The sequence below is a fragment of the Carassius gibelio genome, chromosome A9 (assembly GCF_023724105.1).
Source record: "Carassius gibelio isolate Cgi1373 ecotype wild population from Czech Republic chromosome A9, carGib1.2-hapl.c, whole genome shotgun sequence".
Taxonomy (NCBI): Eukaryota; Metazoa; Chordata; class Actinopteri; order Cypriniformes; family Cyprinidae; genus Carassius; species Carassius gibelio.
This window is the reverse complement of record NC_068379.1, coordinates 10,664,193-10,692,062: the sequence shown is the minus strand read 5'-3', so window position 1 is coordinate 10,692,062 and position 27,870 is coordinate 10,664,193. Positions and strand designations below refer to the sequence as shown.

The 27,870-nt window shown below is 42.8% G+C and overlaps 1 protein-coding gene across 1 annotated transcript in view; it reads right to left on the bottom strand.

Annotated features, from left to right (window-relative positions):
* Positions 1-27,870, bottom strand: part of LOC128020222 (coiled-coil domain-containing protein 148-like) — a 123,105-nt gene that overhangs the window by 7,950 nt on the left and 87,285 nt on the right. Inside the window, exons 11-14 of the mRNA XM_052607003.1 lie at positions 24,720-24,860; positions 17,955-18,073; positions 1,684-1,801; positions 1,431-1,565 (exon numbers count right to left, since the gene is read on the bottom strand). Of these exons, the coding sequence (XP_052462963.1) occupies positions 1,431-1,565; positions 1,684-1,801; positions 17,955-18,073; positions 24,720-24,860 (513 nt within the window). The remainder of the gene's footprint in view (positions 1-1,430; positions 1,566-1,683; positions 1,802-17,954; positions 18,074-24,719; positions 24,861-27,870) is intronic.

The window sequence follows — 27,870 nt, the reverse complement described above, 5'->3', positions numbered from 1 at the left end:
GTGTTTTCATTTACAATAGCATGAACCACGAGTAGTCGAGTCACTCAAGCATTTTTAATTAAAAAAATCGACTAGTAGAAATCAGTAGTCTTGCAACCACTATACTGTACAACAATAATAAGTATATCATTATTGTAAAGGGGACGTTTGAGGCTATCTAGGTGTACGTTAGACGTAAATAAAACACAATCTAACAGGTAGAAAATTAAATTAGAAACATCTAAACTTTTGAGGTCGCAGTAAGTGCACCGCTGGTCATGCACATCCTTTCCCGGAACAATACTGAAAGCTAAGATGGAGAAACAGATGATCTTAGCTGTACAAGGATAGACATTTTGTAAATGAATCTATTAGCAGAGCTACTACAAGGGATGTTTAGTGCTGGAAATCCATTTATTCTTTGCTGAAACTTCTGCATCTTCATGGAGCGTGGGTCATGGTTGCCCAGCAACAGCAGACGCCACTGGAGCAAGAGCGCAGATTACAGAGTGCTTTCGAAATAAGGAGAGCTGCGCGCCTAGCGTTTTCCACAAGTTTTCAGTCGCGACATCATGCAAATGTGGTTTTGTTATGAAGGAGAAATTATTTTATTTTTTTGCTGGACTCGGTCGAGACCAACTAGAAGACTTGGCGAGTCCAATGGCCAAGTCCGAGACAAGTCTGAGTGAAAATGCAACGAGTCCGAGACAAGTCCGAGACGACAGAAAGATGTCTCGAGTCCGGACTCGAGTCCAAGACCGGACTCGAGTACTACAGCCCTACATATTCCTCTTGTGAAGCCACTCCTGAACCAGAAACAGAGGTGTCTTACCCGGGCTAATGAGAAGAAGAACTGGACTGTTGCCCAGTGGTCTAAAGTTCTCTTTTCAGATGAGAGCAGGTTTTGTATTTCATTTGGAAACCAAGGTCTTAGAATCTGGAAGATGGTGGAGAAGCTCATAGCCCAAGCTGCTTGAAGTCCAGTGTTAAATTTCCACAGTCTGTGATAATTTGGGGTGCAAAGTCATCTGCTGGTGTTAGTCCATTGTGTTCTTTGAAAACCAAAGTCACTGCACCGTTTACCAAGAAATCTCACATACTTTCAAGAAGGCCAACAATTCACTATTTTTTTTTTTAATTTATTTTTTTATTGGTCTTATCAAAATATTCTAATTTGTTGAGAATTAAATGTGAGCCAAAATCGCCACATTAAAAGAACCAAAGACTACTTAAGTCTGTGTGCATTAAATTTCTTTAATACAAAAGTTTCACAATTTGAGTTGAATTACTGAAATAAATGAACTTTTCCATGACATTCTAAGTTATTGAGATGCACCTGTAGATAGTGTAATAGTATTGACTGATAAAATGCTTCATGTGTATTTGTGTGTTGTAAGGTGAATGTGTGAGTGGTATGGTATGGTATCTACAGTATGTGCTGTGTGTGTTACCTGTGAATCCGTGTATGTATTTAGCTGGTACAGTGGCCTTTGTAATGTAAACACTTCTTCAGGCTGTTGACGTACTCTCCACACCACTGTGTTTCCCATCATCCTCTCTGGGTCGGCTTTAGCTACTTTAGAGACCTTAAAGCAAACAAATAAGCACAAGTTTTTTTTTTTTTTTTTTTTTTTTTCAAATGATGCTATACCCCAAACTTAGAATACACCCTGATTCAGATCAATAGGTGGAATGTGTGTGTACCTGGTTGCGTAAAGCCTGCAGTCTCTCCTCTCTCTCTTTATCTTCCTTCTGTTTTTGTTTTTCTTCAGCTTCACGCATCTGCAGTTTCTGCTGAAACTGCTCTTTCCTGAAATTCACTCTGTACAACATATACAACCAATGACAGAGCTGAAACAATTATGTCTGTAAAACACTGTCATTACATTTTTCAACTTTTTTGACAATATTTAGTGTGCAGTATTTCTCAATATTGTATTGTAATCATCATCGTCATCATCATCATCATCATCATCATCATCTACAATATTTTTTATGGAAACAAGGATGAAAATGATGTAATAATGTTTATTTATATGTACCCCATACAATACATAGTAAGTAATAGTATTATTTGAATACTTTCATACAAGTCATTGAAATATATGAAACAACCCAAGCAGAAACTTCCGTTAATTAGTTGTTATATTAGACTTTTGAACTGATTCAATGAAAAACCTGTTTTCTTTTAATTTATTAAATAAATAAACAAAAACCTTGACCCTCTTCCACTAGATTTGAACGATCGGGATCAAACGACAAAAAGATTTGGGGGGCTCGTCAAAATATGGATCCAAAACAAAGTCGGTAAATATATAATTTTTTATGCTTATAACTAGGTTTTTATTTTTAAAAAGAGCCTAGGTGTTAAGCTTTAAATGTATTGAGACCATTTTGTTTAAGTGCGTTTGATTTGGAAAGTGCTTTGATAGTTCATTGAATTGAAAGTTTTTGTTTTGATTCATTGGGAAGACGCATGTGTATTATTTTGAAAATTAATTTCGTTTGGAATAATTTGTTTATTTATTTTTCGTTGCAGGTGTGTGAGAGGAGGAGAACATTTAGTTAATTTGTGCCTGGGCTGTTTTTTTTTTAAGTGAGCCAGGTTGAAGTATTGGCGGTGGGCTATTGTTTGGTAAGTGTGGGACTGCGCGTTCAAGATTGAGTTTATTGATAAAGTATTCGATAAAATAATTATCGGAGCTTTAAGAGTGCCTGGCCGCGGGACATGCTTTTACTAGGGATGCACCGAAATGAAAATTCTTGGCCGATACCGAAAACCGAAAAAGAGAAAACCAAGGCCAAAAACCGAAACCGAAACACCGAAAGAAATTATGCCAATTATTAGTACCATTGCATTTATTGCTATGACCGTGTACTAACTTTACTAAAATTAAGACATTGCAATTGCATAAATTAATATTAAAGTTTCAAAGATAATTACAATTACATAACTTATTTAAAAAAAACATAAAAAAACATAATTACAAATGATGCAAATATTTATTAAGCACATTGCAACAATGCACAGTATAAAATAAAATTCGAACCAAAAATGTATCCCACTCATGTGTATATTTAATAATAATGTACAGGCCCACATGGCCTGCAGAAAGGTTTTAAAATGAACAGTTCTCTCATAAAAACAAAGTGCATTTAGGTGAAGTGCATTTGAAATTGTTCTCTGTAGGACTAGAAAGTGCATCACTTCTCCAGTATAGGCAAGACTGTTATCACTTCTGGGGATGGGGACTTCAGACAGATAACCATCTAGCTGTTGAGCAGTTGAGCTTGTCATCTGCCTGACATTTGAGAAATATTTGAGAGAGTGTATTTAAATAGGGCCAGGGCATAAATAAACATTTTTATCAAATTAAAGCAGAAATCTAGCAGAAAATCTAGCATAAATATGGCTACAATTTGATATCATGTATGTACATATGTTTGTGTGTGTGTGTGTGTGTGTATATATATATATATATATATATATATATATATATATATATATATATATATATATATATATATATATAGTAGCCTAAGAACAAAATAGCCAACGTATTATTATTATTTGAGGCACTTTCTTGCAGAATTCCACTGAACATATCAGACAACGATGGTGCATGGCACTCATCTGGTGCAGAGACAAGTCTTTTTTTTCTGCGCTCTGATCTGTCTCCTGCACTTGGCGCTTCTCCGTCTCCACACGGGTTCTCCGCATACAGCGCGGCCTGGATCATTTCTCGTGCGCGCTGCCTTATTTCCGCATCCTAGTAATGGTCTTTATAATGCGGATAAAGCACATTCGCGATGAAGTGCAGAGGATCCGAAAAGATCTCAGTGAGACGTGTGCTAACAGACTCTATAAGACTGTACTTTTCTTTGTTTTTACTTCGTGTTCCGTCTTAATCTCTTTGTTAGGAGACGCTTTAGTGCTGCGAATAAAGGAATACGAAGAGAGAGAATGTTCTCACTGGTGTTAAGTGAATGTCACGTGGAGCTCGTGGTCTGCGCTATGCAGGTGCACGTGCAGGTCGCGGTTTGCGTCCTCACAACATTTCGGCCGTGTTGTTTCGGTGATAAAAGTCTATCGGCCGAAAACCGAAAAGGTCATTTTCGGCCGAAAATTTTCGGTGGCCGAAATTTCGGTGCATCCCTAGCTTTTACATCAATGAACGGTGGTGTACAGATGTAACTGTGTTAAAGAAGACGTGCTGCTCAAATCTCGAAACACTCTTCATTAACTGCAAGCTGTTCTATTCGCCGCGGGAGTTTCACTCGTTCATTCTGGTTAGTGTTTACATTCCTCCGCAAGCGCATGTGAGCTCAGCTTTACAGAAACGCGCTGATCAGATCACAGACACAGAACAACAACACCCAGACTCCATTTTTATAATTCTTGGGGACTTTAATAAAGCCAATCTCTCCCGTGAACTGCCAAAATACAGACAGCATGTTACTTGTCCCACACGAGACAGTAATATATTGGATCACTGTTACACAACAATAAAGGATGCATTTCACTCTGTTCCGCAAGCAGCTTTGGGACGTTCTGATCACCTTCTGGTTCATCTTATACCGTCCTACAGGCAGAAACTAAAATCAGCTAAACCTGTGGTAAGGACAGTAAAAAGATGGACTAATGAAGCAGAGCAGGATTTACAATCTTGTTTTGACCTTACTGATTGGAGTGTTTTTGAAGCTGCTGCCACCGATCTGGATGAACTCACAGAGACCGTAACATCATATATCAGTTTCTGTGAGGATATGTGTATTCCTACAAAGACTCAACTAAATTACAACAATGACAAACCGTGGTTCACTGCAAAACTCAGACAGCTCCGTCAGGCCAAAGAAGATGCTTACGTGAAGGAAGACAATTTCCTGTATAAACAGGCTAAATATACACTGGAAAAAGAGATCAAAGTGGCAAAGAGGAATTATTCTGAAAAAATAAGGACTCTGTTAACTATGTGAGATAAAGTTTTTGGGCCACCTCCGACTGCAAGGGCTGAAATGGATTATCACTATGAAGGCCGAGGGTGTTGAGACACCGGAGGAAGCTGCCGCAAATTCTGATGCATATGCAGAATTGATACAATTCTTGGACAATAAAAGTTTATCGCTGGTGATGCGAGACGCAGCCGATGATGGACGTGCAGCGCTAAAGATTTTGAGAGACTATTATGCAGGTAAAGGAAAACCACGAGTAATAAGCCTGTATACTGAACTGACCTCGCTTCAAAAATCAAGCAGCGAAAGTGTGACTGAATACGTTATTCGAGCGGAAAACGCTATCACGGCATTATGAAATGCTGGAGAGACTTTGAGTGACGGGTTGCTGATAACTATGGTTTTGAAGGGGCTTCCTGAGACTTTTAAACCGTTTGCCATCCATATAACGCAAGCAGATGAGACGATATCATTTGCCGAATTCAAAACGAAGCTTCGAAGCTACGAGGACATCGAAAAGATGCGTGCCCCAGCCGCTGAGGACAATGTAATGTCAGTGCGGGCGCGACAAAGGACAGCGAGACCCGCCAGTGCAGGTTCAACTGAAAGTGGAGCTCAACAGGCTGCAGCGGACGTCGTGTGCTACAGGTGTGGTCTGAAAGGACACATATCCCGCGCTTGCCAGCGAAAACTGTGGTGTAGCCACTGCAAAAGCAGTACACACCGCGACTCAACCTGCAGGAGGAGACGGCGTCAGGACGCAACATGGAGAGCCGCTGAGGAAGTGACAGACGAATACGTATTCCTGGTGACGGATGGGGCGGCAGGATCCCAGCCAAGCAGCCAGGGTATCTACACGAGGGGCCTGATGGTCGACTGCGGGGCAACCTCGCATATCGTCACTGATATTGCAAAGTTCAAAAGTTTTGATGATGAGTTCCAGTCCGGGACACATTGCATGGAGTTGGCTGACGGCACGAGGTGTAAAGGAGTGGCAGAGCGCCGAGGTGATGCAGAAGTCTACTTGATGGACAGCCGAGGACGCCACCTCAAAACTACGCTGAGACGGGCGCTGTATATTCCTTCTTACCCGCAGGATATATTCTCGGTGCAAGCAGCAGCTAACAGCGGAGCGACTGTGACTTTCAAGAAAGGCAAGAACATTCTGATGCACAAAGACGGTACAAAATTTCCTATTCATGTACATGATAGACTATATTATTTGCATAAAGTACCAAATGAATGTGATGACCATGTTAAGGGATGCTATGATTTAAAGACATGGCATGAGATATTGGGACACTGTAATTTTGATGATGTTCAGAGGTTAGAAGGTATTGTTGATGGTATGAAAATTAAGGGTCCAATAAATAAACCCCCATTTTGTGAAGTGTGCACCCAAGGCAAGTTTACGCAAAGTAGAAACAGAAAGCCTGATGTGAGGGCTAAAAGACCTCTAGAGTTAGTACACACAGATCTGGCAGGTCCAATTCAGCCAGATTCCAGAGAGGGGTATAAATATGTCCTGTCATTCACTGATGATTTTTCCAGTGCAGTGTTTATATATGCCCTTAAGAATAAAAGTGACACACTACAAGCCACAGAGAGGTTTCTAGCAGATATGGCCCCATATGGTAAAATTCAACGCCTTAGATCTGATAATGGCACTGAGTTTACTGCAAAGCATTACAAAACACTGTTGATTAAGAATGGTATTAGACATGAGACTTCTGCACCTTATTCTCCCCATCAAAATGGTACAGCAGAGCGAAATTGGCGCACACTTTTTGACATGGCACGATGCATGTTGAGAGAGGAGGAGGCCAGCCTATCTCCATGACTATGTTTCTCAACAGGCATCTGATGAGGAAACTGATCAGGTACAGATTAACATAGATTACTGTTATAGAGTGACATGTAACATACCTGTAACTTTCACAGAAGCTGTAACCTCAGATAGATCAAAAGAGTGGGTTGCTGCGATGGATGAGGAGATGCAGTCACTTATAGAGAATAACACATTTACCCTAAGTAGCTTGCCAGAGGTTAAGACGGTAGTGGGGGGTAGATGGGTTTATGCAATCAAGAACAACATAGATGGATCTGAAAAGTGCAAAGCACGTTATGTGGCAAAAGGATACAGTCAGAAGAGAGGTGTAGATTATGAGGAGACATTTTCCCCTACAGCTAATTTGACGAGTATCAGAGTGATAATGCAAAAAGCAGCACAAGAAAACCTGATTTTGCACCAAGTGGATGTTAAAACTGCCTATTTGAATGCACCAATAGACCATGAAATTTACATGGAACAGCCAGAGGGCTATGAGGTGAAATCTGACACAAATGAAAAATTGTTTTGTAAATTGGAAAGATCACTGTATGGATTAAAACAATCTGGCAGAAATTGGAACAAATTGCTGCATGAGTACCTAACCAAAAACCACTTTGAGCAGAATCAAGCTGATCACTGTGTTTACACATGGGAAACGGAAAATGAAAAGGTGATAATTGTAATATGGGTTGATGATTTGTTGATTGCTGCAAGTGATGTAAATGTACTCAGAAATGTGAAGGACATGATTACAGAAAGATTCAAAATGAAGGACTTGGGCAAATTAAGGCATTTTTTGGGTATTGATTTTAATCAAAGTGATAACTGTGTGAGAATGTCACAAACAAAATATGTGGGAAAAATATTGAAAAGGTTTAACATGCAGGTAGATCGACACCTTGTGAACAAAAATTAGACTATACTAATGGTGCTGAAAAGATGACTGATGTGAGAAAATATAGAGAGGCAGTTGGAAGCCTTCTTTATCTGACCATTTGTACTTGACCTGATTTAAGTTTTGTGGTATGCAAACTGGCACAGTATTTCACAGAGCCAACTGTTGAGCAATGGGCCACAGTTAAACATGTAATGAGGTATCTTAAAGGTACAATTGACAAAGAGCTGTGTTACAGAAAATGTAATGAGACACTGGGAATAAGAGCATACTGTGATGCAGATTGGGCGGCTAGTAGTGATAGACGTAGTACAACAGGCTATTGTGTAAGTCTAACCAAATGTGGTGCTTTGATTTCATGGAGGACCAAGAAACAGCCCACTGTCGCACTGTCCACTTGTGAGGCAGAATATATATCACTAGCCACAACCATACAAGAGTGTCTCTATCTTAAACAGCTGTTAAACAATCTTGACAAATGTCAGTACTCCCCACCTAAGGTAGAAGATAACCAAGGTACAATAGCTTTACCAAAAAATCCTGTAAGCAGGCAAAGATGCAAACATGTAGACATCAAGTATCATTTTATTAGGTCTACTGTAAATAATGGTGTAATTATGTTAGAATATTGTCCAACTAATGAGATGGTAGAAGATGTATTGACAAAGCCTGCAACCAAGTGTAAGTTGATGAAGTTTGCTGCATTTATTTTTGGAAAATGATGTTACATATATTAACAATGTGAGAGCAAGTGGGGGTGTTAACTATGTGCTCTCAAATTGTAGTTTTGTTTTTGTTTTGTTTATTTGATTGAATGATGGAACAACTGTGATTGATTGTTAATGTGGGTGTGTACCTGTAATGTTTCAATAAAAATCACCTTGAGTGAGCGCAGCTGTTGCTGTGCGTTCGAAGTCAGTCAAGTCGTTGTGTCGACTCTATTAACAGACTCATTTCACTTCCAACGACTCCGCATCAGTGTGGAAAAGTCTAAAGAAGATCACCAATTACAAGACACCACCCCCCAGCACTGTGGAGAATCAACGACTGGCATACGATCTGAACGAGTTTTACTGCAGGTTTGAAAGAACACCCATCACCTGCCCTGAATGCCTCTCCAAACAACCATTCACATCATTCACAACTCCTGGAACCTGCCCAGAACACATCTCCAATCAAGCACTCTCACCATTCACACCTCCTGGATCCCCCCTCTCCCCCACACCTGCAATTCAGATCAGCGAGGTTGCGGTGCACCAGGTCTTCCGGAAGCAGAAAAGGAAAAAAGCACCAGGCCCAGATTGTGTTACACCAGCCTGTCTGGCCCCCATCTTCACAGAGATCTTCAACAGATCGCTGGAGCTGTGCGAAGTCCGTTCATGCTTCAAACGCTCCACCATCATCCCCATCCCAAAGAAATCCAAAATTACAGGACTAAATGACTACAGGCCTGTGGCTCTAACGTCTGTAGTCATGAAGTCATTTGAAAGACTGGTGCTGGCCCACCTGAAGGACATCACTGGACCCTTGCTGGATCCTCTTCAGTTTGCCTACAGAGCAAACAGGTCTGTGGACGATGCAGTAAACATCGGACTGCATTATGTTCTGCAACACCTAGACAAACCGGGGACTTATGTGAGGATCCTGTTTGTGGACTTCAGCTCTGCCTTAAACACGATCATCCCCAACCTCCTCTTGCCCAAACTAACTCAGCTCTCCGTGCCCACCTCCATCTGTCAGTGGATCAACAGTTTCCTGACAGACAGGCAGCAGCTAGTGAGGCTGGGAAAATACACATCCAGTACCCGTACAATCAGCACTGGAGCTCCCCAGGGCTGCATTCTCTCCCCACTGCTCTTCTCCCTGTACACTAATGATTGCAAGTCTAAGGACCCCTCTGTCAAGCTTCTGAAGTTTGCAGACGACACCACACTCATCGGCCTCATTCAGGACGGTGACGAGTCTGCTTACAGACAGGAGGTAAAAGAGCTGGCTGTCTGGTGCACTCTCAACAACCTGGAGCTTAACACGCTCAAAACAGTGGAGATGATCGTGGACTTCAGGAGAAACCCCCCTGCACTCCCCCCACTCACCATCATGAACAGCCCTGTGACTGCAGTGGAGTCATTCAGGTTCCTGGGCACCACTATCTCTCAGGACCTGAAGTGGGACATTCACATTGACTCCATCGTGAAAAAGGCCCAGCAGAGGTTGTACTTCCTCCGCCAGCTGAGGAAGTTTAACTTGCCACAGGAGCTGCTGAAACAGTTCTACTCCACCATCATTGAATCCATCCTCTGCACTTCAGTAACTGTCTAGTTCAGTTTAGCTTCTAAATTTGACCTCAGAAGACTACAGAGGGTAGTCCGGACTGCTGAGCGAATCATCGGTACAACCCTCCCTTCTATTCAAGAACTGTACTTATCCAGAGTGAGCAAAAGGGCTGTTAAAATCACACTGGACCCCTCACATCCAGCACACTCCCTATTTGAACTGTTTCCATCTGGTCGACGCTACAGAGCACTGAGCACTAGAACGACCAGACACAGGACCAGTTTCTTCCCTCAGGCAATCCATCTTATGAACAGCTGATAATAACTGTGGAACACTATTTATACTTATATACACATACACTTATTTATCTAACACACATACTTAGCATACACTTATATTTTTTGCACATACTATACATGTACATACATAAATGCCATTGTAATATACCTGCCATACATTGTCATTTGTATATTGTCATTCCTTACCCACCTATTTGTATTTTTTTGTATTTTTTATTCCTTATTGTGTGTTTTTTCTGTCGCTGCTATGTTGCACTGCGAAGCTTCTGTCACGAAAACAAATTCCTTGTATGTGTGAACATACCTGGCAATAAAGCTGATTCTGATTCTGATTCTCTTCTTCTGTTAGCTTTGTAAGGGAAACAGGTCAATTTAGCTCAAAGGGAATCATTTAAGATTTTAAAGGGAATTTGAACAGAATCACTGTTTCACGGCTGTTCACGGAGACGCGCCTGCGGTTCAGTGAACGAGCCGTTTAACATCAAATCTGCGCTGGATACTAATATCCAAACTATAGTGAAAACACTATCAATTAGCACAGTAACAAGATCGGCAGTTTAAGACATTAACTTGTAAGCACAAAACACAAGATACTTCTCTTTTCAATATGAATAAGGCTTTATTAGATAAATCTAAGACATATAAACTAATCTAACACATAAACGCACGCACTCACACATTCACACAAGTTGCAGGAAGATCGAAAGTTAGGAAAAGATGAGTTTAAGAGAATGGAAATATGGAATTCCGAGTTTACAGCAATACGTTAAATTGCATAGACATGAACAACCATCAATCACGTAATTAGCCCTTGCATTGAGTTCCTCAATGTGACTAAAATTATATTAGATACACCAGCACAGCAAATATCTGGGGATACGTTGCCTTCGTTTCCTGTGAAAGGGACTCCCGTTGAAAGGGGTATCCTGGTGTCGCTGATTGGCTGGAAGTTCAGTAGTGAAGTGACGTCTTGGGAAGCCCGTGGTTGTTGGGCGTTGGCTGAAAGTGCAGAGTCGTGTGCGCTGGTCGAAGTTGAACGGGCATCCGAGGTCAGGCGTCGGAGACTCGGCGTTACAAAACTTAACTCAGAACACGAAACTCTCAAACGGAAAAGAAAAGAAATAAAGTTTGACGAGACTAGGTTGTGTTCCTTCTCATCGTGGCATAGTAGCAGCAGGCAGGCACGCTGGAACCGCGCTCAAAGAACAATAATGACTAACCGCATGGCTAGATGCTACAAGCTAAAGCTAGGTAGCAAAGCTACAAGCTAAAAGCTAAGAGCAGGCATGACTAATAGCATGACTCAATAGCATGACTCAAGTCTTTTTGAGTTCATTCTGGTCCATATATAATGTACAAAAAGCAGTTTCTTTGCTATTCTCTGGCAAAGGGACTTTTCTCTGAAGACAAAGGTTTAAAGCCCTTCCCCCTTAGGAATTTCAGTCTGGTTCTGCTGGCTGGGGGGAAGTCAATGCAAGTATTTAACTTGATCTCCTGGGTTTACATGTGATGTCCAGCGTTGCATTTCAATCACGAACAATAAATTTGACAATCTCTTCTTCGAATTAAAATTGTTAATAATTGTTCTATTGGTGTTAATGTTGAAAGCTGTTGTGTGAACAAGTTGGTTGGTTGGTTATCTTGCTTGGTTCTTGTGGCACTAGAACTGATTTATGACTTCCTGAGGAGTTCGGCTCTCGTTTCAATGCACACAGCTCTGCTAGACTCTTTGATTTGTCTGGTTCAACTCATTTCTGCTACAGCTTTAATGTTTGTTATTATTTTTTTTTATTTTAGTTTGTTATTTTTGTGCTAACCTGGGCAAAAAAGGGACCGTCGTGGAAGCCTGCTTTAACGGCATTTTGTCGGAGGAGTTAAGGCTCCGCTGATATTGTGTAATAAAAATCTGTCCTTGGGAAATGCATGAAGAGGATCATTTTTTTTCTTCTTTTTTTTTCTTTTTATAGGGCAGCTCCATTTTGTCTCATCTGATGCGCAGTGTTGTGGCCACATTTGCATTTGAAAGGTGAGCTCGTTTTTCTTTAGTAGCCTATCTGCAAGAATTGTATGCTGTAGAATTCGTTTCATTTGTATGGCTAGTTTTGAGGATTTTTTTGTAGCTCCATCCGTGGAGGTTTTGAAAAATTTGACAAAGGATCAGTTGCGTCAGGTTTGTGACCATTATAACTTTGACTTAGGTTTACCCAGAACAGCTAAATTAGCCCAGATTAGAGTGTCACTTCAGGCTGAATTGGTTGTTAGGAATATTCTTTCATCACCTGTATCTCTAATTATGGATGAGTTAGAGTTAGGAGAAACATCAACACCAATTATGACAGAGTTTTCTAAAGTGTCACTTATGTTTGAGCAACAAAAAGTGTTGATGGAAATGCAACAGAAAGAGAGAGAAGCTCAATGTGAGGCAGAACGTCAAGAGAGGGAAGCTCAACGTAGAGAGAGAGAAGCTCAACATGAGGCAGATCGGAATGAAAGAGAAGCTCAACATGAGGCAGATCGGAATGAAAGAGAAGCTCAACGTGAGGCAGAGTGTCAATTAGAGATGGAAAGAATAAAAAGTGAACGTGATGTAGCTGTAGAAAGGCTGAGACTGAGTGTTGAAGGTAGGTTTCCAGTTGATGGGGATGAGGGTACTGCTCCTAGGGGGTCTGTGCATTCCCCTGATATATCTAGCATGGTTAAGTTGCGGCCAAAGTTTAATGAGAGAGATCCAGATATTTTCTTTTCTTTATTCGAGAGTGTGGCTGATGACCGTGGCTGGTCTGACTCTGAAAGAACGTTGTTACTCCAAAGTGTTCTGGAAGGTAGAGCACAAGAAGCATTTATTGCTTTGCCTGTACCAGATAGAAAAAAGTATGTCAAGGTAAAAGAGGCAGTGCTTAAAATTTCCGAATTAGTTCCTGAAGCTTATCGTTTGCGGTTTCGTAGCTGGAGGAAGGGAGATAAACAGACGTATACAGAGGTAGCGAGGGAATTGTACAGCCATTTTAATCATTGGTGCTCTGCAGTAGGAGTCACTACATTTAAAGAATTGTCTAATCTGATTGTTTTAGAACAGTTCAGAAATATCCTTCCTGAGCGTGTCTCTACCCATGTATTTGAGCATAAGATGAAAACCACAGCGGAAGCCGCAGTTATGGCTGATGATTTTGCTTTGACACACAAGTATAGTTTAAAAGAAAACAATACAGGTAAGGTTTATCAGGAACAACGTATTTGACATTTCAATAGAGCTTTGGGGTCTTCTTCTTTAGGTTCATTTGAGTCACCAACTCAGAGTAGAATAGATTCACACTCTAATCAGTCACACAAAGGTGCTGTGAGTTTTCTCAGAGATTCTAGGTTTTCTGCGCTTACACCTGCCAGTCAGGATAAGAATGATGCTGATGTATGTCAGTACTGCTTGGAAAAGGGGCATTGGAAGAAAGACTGTCCTGTTTTAAAGGGGAAAAGTCAGAGAAAGGGTACTGAGGTTGATAGGGGAGTCACACTTGCTGTATCTGAATCTGTTAGACCTGCCAAGGTTTTGATGGGTGAGACTGAGGTTGAACCTAAGGGCGTTGTGACGTCATTTCAGCTATCAGGCCTGAGGTCTCTTTGGGCTAATGAGAGAAACGGTGGAGCTGATTCAGCTGTGATTGGTGGAAGTGGTTACTTCCCTTTTGTTACAGATGGTTTAGTTTCACTGGTGGGTAGTTCCAACCGAGTGCCAGTTAAGATGCTTAGGGACACAGGGGCATCTGAGTCTTTTATCTTGGAGTCTGTATTGCCTTTTTCTGCAGACTCGAGTACTGGGAACAATGTTTTAGTCCGGGGGATTGGGTTGCAGGTTGTCTCTGTTCCATTGCACAGGATTAATCTGCAGTCTGATTTGGTAGAAGGGGAAGTAAAAATAGCAGTTCACCCTTCCTTACCTATAGAGGGCGTCCATCTTCTTTTAGGTAACAATTTGGCAGGAGAACGTGTCTGGCATGATATACCGCCCCCTGTAGTTGTTAACAATGTTCCTTCTATTGCAGCTGACAGTGTCGTTCGTGGTCAGAATTTGACTGTCTTTACAGCTTGTGCCGTGACACGGGCTATGAGCCGTGCCTCTAATGATGATGTTTCTCCGAGTAGAGAGTTTAAGTCTGCTGTTGTGCCTAATCTACCACCATCTCTCGCTCATAGTGATGTTGTGGCAGCTCAAAAGGAGGATGTAACATTAAAAGATCTGTTTGTTGGGGTGTTACCACCTGAGGAGTTGTGAAATGCAGCAAGGGGTTATTTTATTCAGGATGGGTTGTTGATCCGGAAGTGGTATTCCCACACTGACGAAGGGGTCGAGGATCCAGTGTTTCAAGTGATAGTGCCATTTAAGTTTAGAGACTTGGTCCTACAGACAGCTCATGGGGATATAGCTGGGCACTTGTGGGTAAGAAAGACCTATGACCGTCTTATGAAGTACTTCTATTGGCCTCGCCTAAAGAAGGATGTGCCATCCTTCAATAAGACTTGTCATGTATGCCAGTTGACAGGGAAGCCTTATCAGGTGTTAAAGCCAGCTCCACTTTAACCTATTCCAGCTATAGGAAAACCATTCAAACATTTGTTAATTGATTGTGTGGGACCATTGCCTTCATCTAAGTCAGGGTGTGTTTACCTACTGACTGTGATGTGTCAGTCTGCCTATGCTTTGCGTACGATCACAACTAGGTCTGTGGTGAAAGCCCTTTCACAGTTTATTTCCATCTTCGGTATCCCTCAAACTATACAGAGTGATAAAGGCTCTAACTTTATGTCACGCATGTTCAGAGAGGTGCTCGAGCGGTTGCGTGTGAAACATCAGCTTAGTAGTGCATATCATGCCCAGAGCCAAGGTGCTCTGGAGCGTTTTCATCAGACACTGAAGTCGCTTCTCAGGGGGTATTGTGTTGAGCTTAACAGAGACTGGGAAGAGGGGCTCCCATGGCTAATGTTGGCGGCACGAGAGGTTACCCAAGAGAGCACGGGTTTCTCGCCTAATGATCTGGTCTTTGGCCAGATTGGTCTAAAGCCCAACAGAAAATGAAGAGTTGGTATGACCGTCATGCTGAGCCGAGGGTGTTCAGTCCTGGTGATCAGGTGTTGGCATTATTGCCGATTGCCTTTCCTTGCAAAACACAAGGGTCCTTATAGGGTTGTTCAACAGGTGTCAGACCTGTATTATTTACTTTCTACACCAAATCGTAGGCGTTCCACTCAGCTCTGTCACATAAATCTGTTGAAGCCCTATTATGACAGGTTTTCAGTCTCTAGGGCAGCAGAGTCTGGTGAGCGGGTTATGCCTGTTTCTTTAGCTGCAGTTGTTGAGGTTCATAGGGCCCTTGGGACTCCCTACATGGTGGCAGCAAGTAGTGGGGAGGATGTGGTAGGTCCTGTTGACTGTGTGCTGAAACCTCGTTTGAGGAACTCTGAGAAACTGGCAGAGTTAAATGCTTTGTTTGGACATTTGCCAGAGGAGCGTGCATCAAAACTGTCATCTTTGTTGTCTGATTTTCCTTCTTTATTCTCAGATACACCATCATGTACTCATTTAATTGAGCATGATATTGATATTGGTAATGCAGAACCAATAAGACAGCGGTTCTATGGCGTGTCAACATCGACATCTAGAGGCAGAGGTGAAGTACCTTTTGGATAATGGGTTGGCTAAGCCTTCCTATTCGAGTTGGGCTTCATCCTGTATATTGGTCAGTAACCCTGATTACATAGATTCTGTACCGATTATTGTAAACTGAATAACATCACAAAATTAGATTCTTTTTTACTCCCAAGGGTTGAAGATTGCGTTGATCGTGTAGGATCTGCAAGGTTTGTGAGTAAATTTGACTTATTGAAAGGATATCATCAAGTCCCGTTGTCATCTCGAGCTCAGGAAGTTTCAGCCTTTATTACCGCCTCTGGGCTATATTCTTACTCTGTTATGAGTTTTGGTTTACGAAATGCTCCAGCCACATTTCAACGAATTATGAACCGTGTTGTTTCCGGTTTGCAGGGATGCGCTGTGTACCTCAATGATGTAGTTGTGTATAGCGAGGAGTGGTCGGAACATTTGGACCGTATTCGGTCTCTCTTTTCTAGGTTGGTTGATGCTCGCCTCACTGTAAATTTAGCCAAGTGCGAGTTTGCCCAGGCTACAGTGGTCTACTTGGGAAAGATTGTAGGGCAGGGGCAAGTGAAGCCAGTCCATGCTAAGGTGGTGGCGATTGATAAGTTTCCTGTTCCTACCACCCAACCGAGTTGCGGCAATTTTTGGGTATGGTAGGGTATTACCGCAGCTTTTGTTCCAACTTTTCTACGGTAGTAGCCCCTTTGACTAACTTGTTAAAAGAAGTTAAATTTGAATGGACTGTGACCTCTCAGACTGCCTTTGATAATGTCAAGTTGTTGTTGACTTCTGCCCCAGTTTTGATGGCACCCTGCTTAGATCAGCCTTTCCAGATGCAGGTTGACGCAAGCCAAGTTGGGGCTGGTGCGGTGCTCCTGCAGAGTGATGAGCAGGGGGTGGATAGGCCAACATGTTACTTCTCAAGAAAGTTTAATTGTTATCAGTTGATTTATTCAACTATTGAGAAGGAAACATTGACGCTAGTTTGGGGTCTACAACAGTTTGATGTGTACTTAGCTGGGGGCGCTGTTCCTATGACTGTCTACTCGGATCACAATCCACTGACATTCCTCCAAGAGTCCTAGTCAGCGCCTTATGCGCTGGGCTTTATTTTTGCAGCCATATAACTTGCAGATACAGCACATTCGGGGCGTGGACAATGTGATGGCTGACGCCTCGTCCCGTGCTCCGGGTGGGCTGGAGTGAATATTTTGTCTTGTCCTATATCTCTTTCTCTCTCTTCCTGTTTCTCCACTCTTCTTCTGCCTAGTCTCTTTAAATGTAGCTTTCCAGGTCCCGGGATTTGCTGGAGCTCTTGGTATGGAGGAGGGCGATTGGAGCTGTTGGAGGGTAGAAGAGTTTGGGGCTTGTGGACGAGAGTTCTTTTGTCCAGTCCATGTATATGGGCTGTTAACATCCCTTAAACTAAAGTTAAGTGCTCACTTTGTTTATAGAAATTATATATAAAAAAATAATAATAATATTTTGTCATTTGTTGTGTGGGGTTTTGACTGTTTTGAAGGGCCTCTGTCTTAAGGGAGGGGGTGTTACGGACCTGCCGGCTCCTCCTCCTCGTTTTGCCTTTGCGTCTCCCCTACAGGTGAGCAGAGCACAGGTGTGGCGTGTTGCCTATAATTGACTCCAGGACTGTGGGATTGCTTCTAGTATCCTGGATGTTTAAAAGCTCTCCAGACCGGGTTGAAGCAGGGCCGCCGCTTCTCCTTCTCTCCCACACCGTTTTGCTGATTTTGTTTCCTTTTACATGACTCTTCATAAACCCTGATTGCATACGCTTTAAGTTCTCTAGTTTAACACTTATACTGACTTTATTTACTTTGCGTTGCTCATTCTTTATTATTAATACATATAAATTCTTTAAAGCAAATATATAATAAAAAAAATATATATATATATATATATATATATATATATATATATATATATATATATATATATATATATTACTTGACACTATAACTGTTATTTGACGCAGTTTGAGTGCCACATTAAAATAATAATAATAATCTGCGATTACGAGATTTTTGCTAAATTGCAAGACCAACCAAAGTATTTTACCTTTCTTTATCTTTCTGCACCTGTTCTTCTATCTCTCTCCTCAGTTCTGCAAGCCTCTCCATATCCTTCTTTCTCTGCATTTCTTGTTTTCTCTGCTTCTCTGCATTGAATGTATTTATCTGAAAGGAAGAAAGAGAGAAAGAAAGAGAGAAAGAAAGAAAGAGTCTGTCATTAGTATTGACCAGGATCGGATTTACCTACTGTACGGCCCCTGTTTACTAAGAATATAATAGGCTTAATATTACCACCCAAACAAACAAACAAAACAAAACAAAACAAAAAAAAAATATATATATATATTAGTGCTGTCAAAATTAGCGCGTTAACGCATTCGATTAATTGGAAATATTTAACGCGTAAAAAAAAAAAAACGCAATTAACGCGGTTGCAGTTTTTTTATTTCCAGTTGTGGCCTATGTGTGTTCAACGTGCAAAGAAATATGGATAAGACCAAGGAAGGACTTTTAGACGGAAAGTTTCAGTATAAAACTCTGCCGGATTACTCTTCAGTCTGCCACAAGAAACATTACTCTTCATTTAGTCTGCCACAAGAAACAGCAACATTAAAATCATGAACTCAAATGTCATTGTTTAAAAAAAATCAAAAAAACAATGACTGTAACAGTGCATAAATCAGACCTTTCTGTAACGCTAACGTTAATAAGCTTAAACGAAAATAACGAAATAATTGTGTAGCGGAGTATTTTTTGTACACAGTGCCGCGAACTGTCAATCACTCCTGTACGCATGCATCACTGTCCTCCTCGCAGCTGCAGCAACTTGCGCTCTCTCTCTTCATCAAGCTTTAAAACAAAAAGGGGAAAAAAAGATCATATTGTCTTTGTGCATAGGCTATAGATTAATTACATAAATGAATATCTAAATTTGTGCCACGTTGAGTTGTTGACACTTAACAGTGGGAAAAGCGACACATGCGCTATTCACTTGTATAACTTAAGGGTGAATGGGTAATAGTTTCTGCTCTGGGTGGGATGAATTAGGAAGCTTGCATTGTGAAGGGCGCTCTGAAAATCGGCAGTGCAGGTAAAAGATTAAAACCTCTATTAAAACAGATGTCCAAATGAGCGTACCGGTACGCTACAAGCACGTTCTGGGCGCACGGAGAGGTGGCGGTACGCTCAAGAGCTATATTTGGAAGTGGCGGTACTCAGTACCGGTGCGTACTGGCCCACGTAAAGCACTGGCAATGACTATACTTTGGAATTTTTTTGCAGTCCACTTAGACTTCAACATGGAAATCATTTTTGTTTTTTATTGGCATTGATTGTTTTGAAATTCAAATGGTACTTACATGCCTGTGTTTTTATTTCTGTAATAAATATGGCTTTCAAGCCAACAGTTAATTTGGAGGATATTGATGGTTTATTGCAGGTATGTTGTTTACATGAGAAAATCTGTGTTACAAGTTAAACAAAAATTCCAATAAACAATCATATTTTGAATTTAAATAGTTTCTTTGTCTTGAGTTTACATTAATTATTTACATTTTACATTTACATATCCAAAAAGTTTCAGTCTTTTAATTGCGATTAATCGCGATTAATTTAAAAAAAAATGTGCGATTAATTAGTTAAATTTTTTTAATCGATTGACAGCACTAATATATATATATATATATATATATATATATATATATATATATATATATATATATGTATGTGTGTGTGTGTGTGTGTGTGTGTGTGTGTGTGTGTGTGTGTGTGTGTGTGTGTGTGTGTGTGTGTTACGGATCACTCGGAGACAGAGGAGTAACAAATGAAGTAGATGTTTATTTTAAGACACAAGCAGAGGAGCAGGTAGTGAGGAGTGGATGGGAGTTGGGATCCGTGCCGGGAAGGAGGTGAACACACACGCACCGTGGGGGTTTGGAGGAGTCTTCGGGAATAATCCTTGGAGAGAAGATGAAGGCGAAGTAATCCTTAGAGTATATCCTTGTTAGTCGTTACAGTTAGCGCAGATGAATGATCTTGTCATGAACGTGACCGGACAATGACTGGGTGCGTGCGTGTGGCTTTTATAGTGCTGTGATGGATGGCAGGTGATGATGATCAGGTGGTGATGGTTAGAATTCAGGTGAAGATGTGCGCCGTGATTGTGTGGAGGTGGAACCTGGCGTGTTTGTAACAGTACCCCCCTCCCCAGGGCCCGCTCCTGAGGGCCGGGGACCCCGACGACATGGTGGGCATCCTCTTCCTCTGGGAGCAGGTCGGTTGGGGTGCATGGAGTGGAAGGTATCCAGCAAGGTGGGGTCCAAGATGTCGTTGCGTGGGACCCAGGAACGTTCTTCTGGACCATATCCTTCCCAGTCCACTAAGTATTCCAGTTGTCCACCACGCCGCCGGGAGTCCAGGATGTCTTTGACCGAGTAGGCTGCGCCGTCATCTAGGAGGAGAAGAGGGGGGGCTTCCGTCTCGCCAGGTTCTGTGTAAGGAGTGAGACATGGAAGGTTGGGTGAATCCGGTAATCAGGGGGGAGTTGGAGTTTGTATGTGACCGGATTGATCTGCTGGGTGATGGTGAATGGGCCAATGAATCTGGGACTGAGCTTGCGGCAGGGTAGACGCAGGCGGATGTCCCGGGTAGACAGCCAGACCTTCTGACCGGGTTGGTACTGGGGGGCATCGGAACGGCGAAGGTCGGCTGTCATCCTGCGTCTACGGAGCGCCCGTTGCAGTTGGTGATGGGCCGCGTCCCAGACTCTCTCGCTCTCCCGAAACCAATAGTCGACCGCGGGAACATCTGAGGGCTCTCCAGACCAGGGGAATAGAGGCGGTTGGTACCCGAGTACGCACTGGAAGGGTGTGAGTCCGGTGGTGGGTTGACGGAGGGAGTTTTGTGTGTACTCGGCCCACCCCAGGAATTGGTTCCAGGAGTTCTGGTGGCCATGACAGAAGGTACGGAGGAAGCGTCCGATCTCCTGGACCTTTCTTTCCGTCTGCCCGTTGGATTGTGGGTGGTAGCCGGAGGACAGGCTGATGGCCACACTAGGAGGGAGTGAAACGCTCTCCATACCTGGGAGATGAACTGGGGGCCCCGATCTGACACAATGTCATCTGGAATGCCTAAGTACCTGAAGACATGGTTAAACATCAGTTCTGCCATTTCCATGGCAGTAGGGAGACCTTTCAGAGGAAGAAGACGACAAGCTTTAGAAAATCTATCCACAATTATCAGAATACAGGAATGTTATCAGAGGGTGGAAGGTCCGTTATGAAATCCACCCCTAGGTGTGACCACGGGCGGTTGGGAAGGGGCAGAGGATGAAGTTTGCCAGATGGTAGATGGCGAGGACTTTTTGACATGGTGCAGCTGCTACATCCACTCACGTACCTTCTGACATCCGAGGCCATGTTGGGCCACCAGAAGTATTCACGTAGCAACGAGAGGGTTCCATTGACCCCCGGGTGACCAGTGCCAGGTGATACATGGGTGGAGTGGATGAGAGGAGTGCGCTGTGTCCGAGGGATGTATTGGAGACCTGGTGGGCAACCCGGCGGATTGTTGTTGGGGCCCTCAGCTGGAGGGAGAGTTTCTGCAGACCAGGAGATAGGGGCGACTATGACATTGTCCGGAAGGATGGGTTTGGGGTTCTCTGACCTTTCTTCGGGTGCATAACATCTGGAGCATCGGCCTTTGTGTTTTTAGCCCCAGAGCGGTAGGTGATGGTAAACTGGAAGCGGGTGAAGAATAGCGCCCAGCGGGCTTATCTGGGATTGAGTCTCTTGGCTGCTCTAAGGTATTCCAGATTATTGTGGTCTGTGAGTACTTGAAAAGGGTGTTTGGCTCCCTCCAGCCAGTGTCTCCACTCCTCCAGGGCGAGCTTGATGACCAGTAGCTCCCTATTACCAATGTCGTAATTAACCTCCACCGGGTTGAGTTTCCTGGAGAAGAAGGCACATGGATGGAGACGGCTGGGTGTCCCCTGCTGCTGGGATAGGACCGCTCCCACTCCGGTGGTAGATGCATCCACTTCCACAATGAAGGGTAAGTCCGGGTCTGGATGCACAAGGAGTGGGGCGGTCGTGAAAGCCTGCTTCAAGGTCTGGAAGGCTTCGGTGGTCCATGACAGGGACTTGGGCTTCTGGCGAAGGAGGTTGGTAAGCGGACTGGTGATAGTAGTAAAATTCTGAATGAATCGTCTATAGAAGTTGGCGAAGCCAAGGAATCGCTGTAGTTCCTTTATGGTGCTAAGAATGGGCCAGTCCCTGACGGCGCTTACTTTCGATGGTATATCCAAGGAACTGCACTGAGGGTTGATGGAATGTACACTTCTCTGCTTTTAGGTAGAGTTGGTAGTCCCTCAGGCGTTGCAGGACCTCCGCAAAGTGGCGTTGATGTTCTGCCTGGCTCCGGGAGTATATCAGGATGTCATCGATGTAGACTAGGACGAACTGATGAAGGGAATCCCGGAGCACCTCGTGTATGAAATCCTGGAATATGGAGGGGACGTTTATAAGTCCAAACGGCATCACGCAGTATTCGTAGTAGCCAGTAGGAGTGATGAAGGCGGTCTTCCACTCGTCCCCCTCACGTATCCGGATGAGGTTATATGCGCTGCGGAGGTCCAACTTGGTAAACACAGTGGCACCACCACGGAGATGTTCTAGGGCCGCTGGGACGAGGGGAAGAGGATAACGAAACTTCTGAGTTATCTTATTGAGAGCTCTGTAATCGATATATGGCCGTAACCCTCCATCCTTCTTGGCCACGAAGAAGAAGCTGGAAGCAGCAGGGGAGGTAGATGGGCGGATGTATCCTTGAGCCAGCGCCTCCCTGATGTAATCCTCCATGGCCTTCTCCTCGGGGACGGATAAGGGATAAATCCGTCCCTTTGGCACTGGTTCACCCGGGAGCTGATCTATAGCACAGTCCCACGGCCGGTGTGGAGGCAGCTTGGAGGCCCGCTTAGGGCAGAAGACATCGCTGAAGGGGGCGTAGCACTTGGGTATGGAGATGGACTGATTCTCGACAGGGCTTTCAACAGATGTGGAGTAGACTGGTAGTGGTTCGTGGGGACGTTCTGCTGGAACAGGACAGCCGGAGATACATGATTGAAAGCAGGCTTCGCCCCACTTCAGGATTTCTCCGTTCTTCCAGGAGATCACCGGGTTGTGCTGCTCCAACCATGGGCGCCCTAAGATGACGTCAGCGGTGGAATCCTCCAGAACCAGCAGATGGATGTCCTCGTGGTGAAGGGGTCCAGTTTGAAGAGAGATAGGGCCCACGCAGTGGCGTACATATTTCTTGCTTAGCGGCCTGCCGGTGATTGTGTGGATTTGGTAAGCAGCCTGCGTGGCCTTGGTAGGGTGCCTGAGCTGACGGCAGAGGACGCCGGAGATGAAGTTGCCGGCTGACCCAGAATCGAGGAGGGCGGAAACTGGAAGAGATACATCAGCCGCAGTAATTGTCACAACAGTGACGAAGAGTGGCGAAGCGGATGGATAGCTGGATGAATCGCTCAAGGCTGATGGTATCCTCGTATGCAGTGAGATACAACCTCATTCTGGGATCCAGTCCTTGACGATAGGTAGTGAGCAGGGCCTGTTCATTCCACCCACTGGAGGCCGCCAGAGTTCTGAGCTGCAAGGCATAATCATTGACAGAGATTTTCCCTTGTTTTAAGTTGTAAAGTCTCTCACCTATTGAGGAGTCCCAGGCAGGTTTGCCGAAAATTTCCCGGAAGTGTTCGATGAAACTAGAATATGACTGGGTTACAGGATTATTCTGGGTCCAGAGAGAGTCTGCCCACTGCAATGCCTTGCCTTGTAACTGGGAAATTATAAAGGCTACCTTGGATCGGTCCGTTGGATATGAGAGTGGTTGCATCTCCAGGACCAGTGAACGCTGAAGCAGGAAACCGCTGCATTCCTCCGCCGAACCAGAGTAGGGCACTGGCCGGGCCATGGGACTGGCGTGCATGGCAGGTGAAGGAGAGATGACGGGGTTAGCGGAAGTGCTCGCTGGTGGTGGTGATGCGGGTGCTGACATGAGTGTCCAACGGAGTGTGTCAACCAGTTCCTGGAAGGGGTCCGTGAGGCTTATGCTTGCGTCTCTCAGTGCTGGTCCGGTCATCTGTTACGGATCACTCGGAGACAGAGGAGTAACAGATGAAGTAGATGTTTATTTTAAGACACAAGCAGAGGAGCAGGTAGTGAGGAGTGGATGGGAGTTGGGATCCGTGCCGGGAAGGAGGTGAACACACACGCACACACCGTGGGGGTTTGGAGGAGTCTCCGGGATTAATCCTTGGAGAGAAGATGAAGGCGAAGTAATCCTTAGAGTATATCCTTGGAGAGAAGATTAAGAGGAGTTAGTCGTTACAGTTAGCGCAGATGAATGATCTTGTCGCGAACGTGACCGGACAATGACTGGGTGCGTGTGTGTGGCTTTTATAGTGCTGTGATGGATGGCAGGTGATGAGGATCAGGTGGTGATGGTTAGAATTCAGGTGAGGGTGTGCGCCGTGATTGTGTGGAGGTGGAACCTGACGTGTTTGTAACAATATATATATATATACATATATATATAAACTATATAAGTACAGTGGGTTTTTCGGAGTGCACCAATCAGTGATAATGTATTATCTCAAGGGACTAATAATTACATTAAACAAGCATTCAATAAAAAAAAAAATAAAACACACAACACATACACAAACAAATTTTTGTCCATAATCTGTCACATCACAGAGGTGAATGGTTTGGGAATGCGATTTCATGTTGACTTTAATTAATGATGACATCACCTGCTTTTTCACTTGAGCTCTTTTAGTCTTTTCTCTTTGCTGTTCCTTCCTCAGTTTCTCCTCTTCCTCTTTGAACCAGTTAGCAGCAAGTGTAGCCTCCAACTCGGCAGCCTCCTCCTGCTGAATGCGCCACCGCTGGAGCTAAACACACACAGAATGATACAAGTATTTAGACAACTGAAGTGTTAAACTGGATATATGTAGCTACTCTTGTATGTTATCGATTCATCACAATACAACATAGCAAGAATAAAAACATGATTACACACTCAAATTAGATAAACATACAGTCTTAAACACTCACACAGATGGAATACTAGCATGGTTTACTTGTTACTACATACTGCAGACTATGTATGTATAAAACAGCATATGAAACAGTGTCCAAAATGCAACTATACTGTAAGTAGTAGTATGCTGAGTAGCTGAGTGTCTTTTTATCATTTGCAACACCTTAAGGCATGGTCACATTTCATTTACTTTCGCTTTTTTGTCCTGTTAGTTAAAAAGTCAACAATCCAGCCCACAACATTGTTACTCAATCCTAAATGTTTTAAAATTCTACTAATTAAAAATCAAAACTTAAATTGTGTTAAAAGCTGAGGCAAAAAAATCAACAAATAGAAGGCTAACATGAAAACCATTTCCAACCAAATGTTTAATTAAGCCAAGTAACATAGTATCCTCTGCTCCTCTATGGAGCCAGAAGAGTCTCAATAAAGATAAATGCACACACAGGATTCATAGATGCACACACATGATTCATAAATACACACACAAGATGCACAAATGCGCACAAAATTCACAAATGCACACACAAAATTTAAAAAGCACAGAAGATTCACAAATGCATACAAAATTCAGAAATGCACACAAAAATCAGAAATACACACACAATTCAGAAATGCAAACAACATTTACAAATGCACTCAAGATTCACAAATGCAAATCCTATGTGTGCATATGTGACTGTAGTGTGTGCATTTATCTTTATTGAGACTCTTCTGGCTCCATACTCCTCTATGTGGACTATAAGCAAATTGCAAATTGGGATCAAGTGCATGCTCAGTTGCCTTAAGATTTCAGGCCTTAAGAATTCAGTTAATTCAAATTAATGTGAAAGCACCTGATCTAAATAGCTAGATTTAGGAACAGAGACTACCACAATTCTCAGGTATTTGCTGTGCTTTTAGAGACTCAATATAGTAAAATACAGGTTGTGGCGAGTGGGGCGGGGCCGAGAGGCGTGGGAACGAGGAGTGAGGCCAGGTGTAGTGATTGGAGATGAGCTACACCTGCGCCCCACCGCCAGTATCGAGTCCCACGTAGGAGATGGAAGGATATAAAACTGGAGCGACTATAGTGAAGGACGAGAGAGGACCAGGCCTGGGACATTATTTTATGTGTTTGCTTTTTATTTATGCGCACCAGTCGGCCGTGAGGGGCTGGTGCACCGTTTTGTATTTATTTTGAATATTAAAATTATGTTTTGATTGTGCGCCGGTTCCCGCCTCCTTCTTCCCGATGAATATGGAGATTTGTATATCATTACACAGGTCTTCGTTCTTTTGCACAAGGTTTAAGAAAATAACCAGAGATATTATCAAAACTCTGGTCATTTGATACATAGAATATCTAAATCAACTGCATCTACGCTAATGTTAGTCTCTTTCACTCTTGATTCCAAGGTCACCGTACACCTCGTCGCCTTGATGACCCTCAGCACAAGACCACAGGAACCAGACCTCCACCCAGGAGGGTGTTGCTGCGGTGCCCGGATGTCTTGCTCAAGGGCCTCACCTCAATCATGGTATTGAGGGTCGAAGAGAGAGCTGTACATTCACTCCCCCCACCTACAATTCCTGCCATTCTGAGACTCGAACCCACAACCTTCTGGTGACTCTCTAACCATTAGACCGTGGCTGCCCTCTAAGTGGAAGATATAACTGTTGAGATTTAGAGAAAACTGTTGAAAAATTTAATCTGATGTAATAATCAAAGGGAAAGAACTGTAATGTCAATACTTTTGTAAAAAAAATAAAGAAGCATGCACAGACATGGTTCTGTATTCCTTCTCTTCTCTTCTCTTCTCTTCTCTTCTCTTCTCTTCTCTTCTCTTCTCACTCCCGTCAAATGGCTACATGATTCCTTTGCAGACACAACATTTCCCCTTTTCTTTGAAGCATATTCATTGGGGTACTGTCTTGAAACATTACAAAGCAATATCTTTACTTTCTTAGGAACACCATATGTAACAAAGATTTACAGAATTACTTCATTGCCAAATGTAATATCTGTTCTTTTGTAAAAAGTTCTGTATTCTTTCTCCTCTTCTCTTTACTTGATCTTTTCTTGTCTCTCACTGTCATCTAGTGGCTACACAATACAAAAAGATTCCCTCCTCCAGTCAACAGACTAAAAACAAGTACCAAACATAACGGACTCCCCTATAGAGAGGCCTATGGAGTGAAGGAACCACAGATAACACTATGCAGGGAGCAGTTGGGGGTTTGGTGCCTTGCTCAAGGGCACTTCAGTCGTGGTATTGAGGGAGGAGAGAGTATTGTACATTCACTCCCCCCACCTACAATCCCTGCTGCCCTTACAAAAAAGAAGTTTATTCAAGTGTGCTATTTTTTATACTTCTTTTAAACTAAAAATAGGAAAGTATGCTTTTTAATGTACTTTTTATGTACTTCTCAGAAATTGCCTTTATGTACTCCTCATAAATATACTTAAAATGACATTTAAGTATACTTGACTTATACTTACAAAAATTCTAAATATATTTTAGCTGTACCCCTAGAATCTGTGTTTTCAATGTTTTATGGTAGATAATTGTTTTGTGCTAGTACATATCTTCTGTACAGCATTTCCACACAAAAAAAAGTGAAGAAGAAAAAGAAACGTCAGATAATAACACGTAATCTGACATGAAACAGCATCAAAACTGTAACGTTATGGAATAAAATGACAGATGAAGAGGAAATAATTAAAGTCAAGCTTTGGGGTGTCGACAGACTCTGTCTACGTTTTGATTATCATTCTGAATCCAGTTCATTGTCTTTTTTCAGCTTTTTGATCAAAATGTTATTTCTTTATTTGTTATAAAACACATTAAAGTGTTTACAAATGGTAATGCATGAAGCTT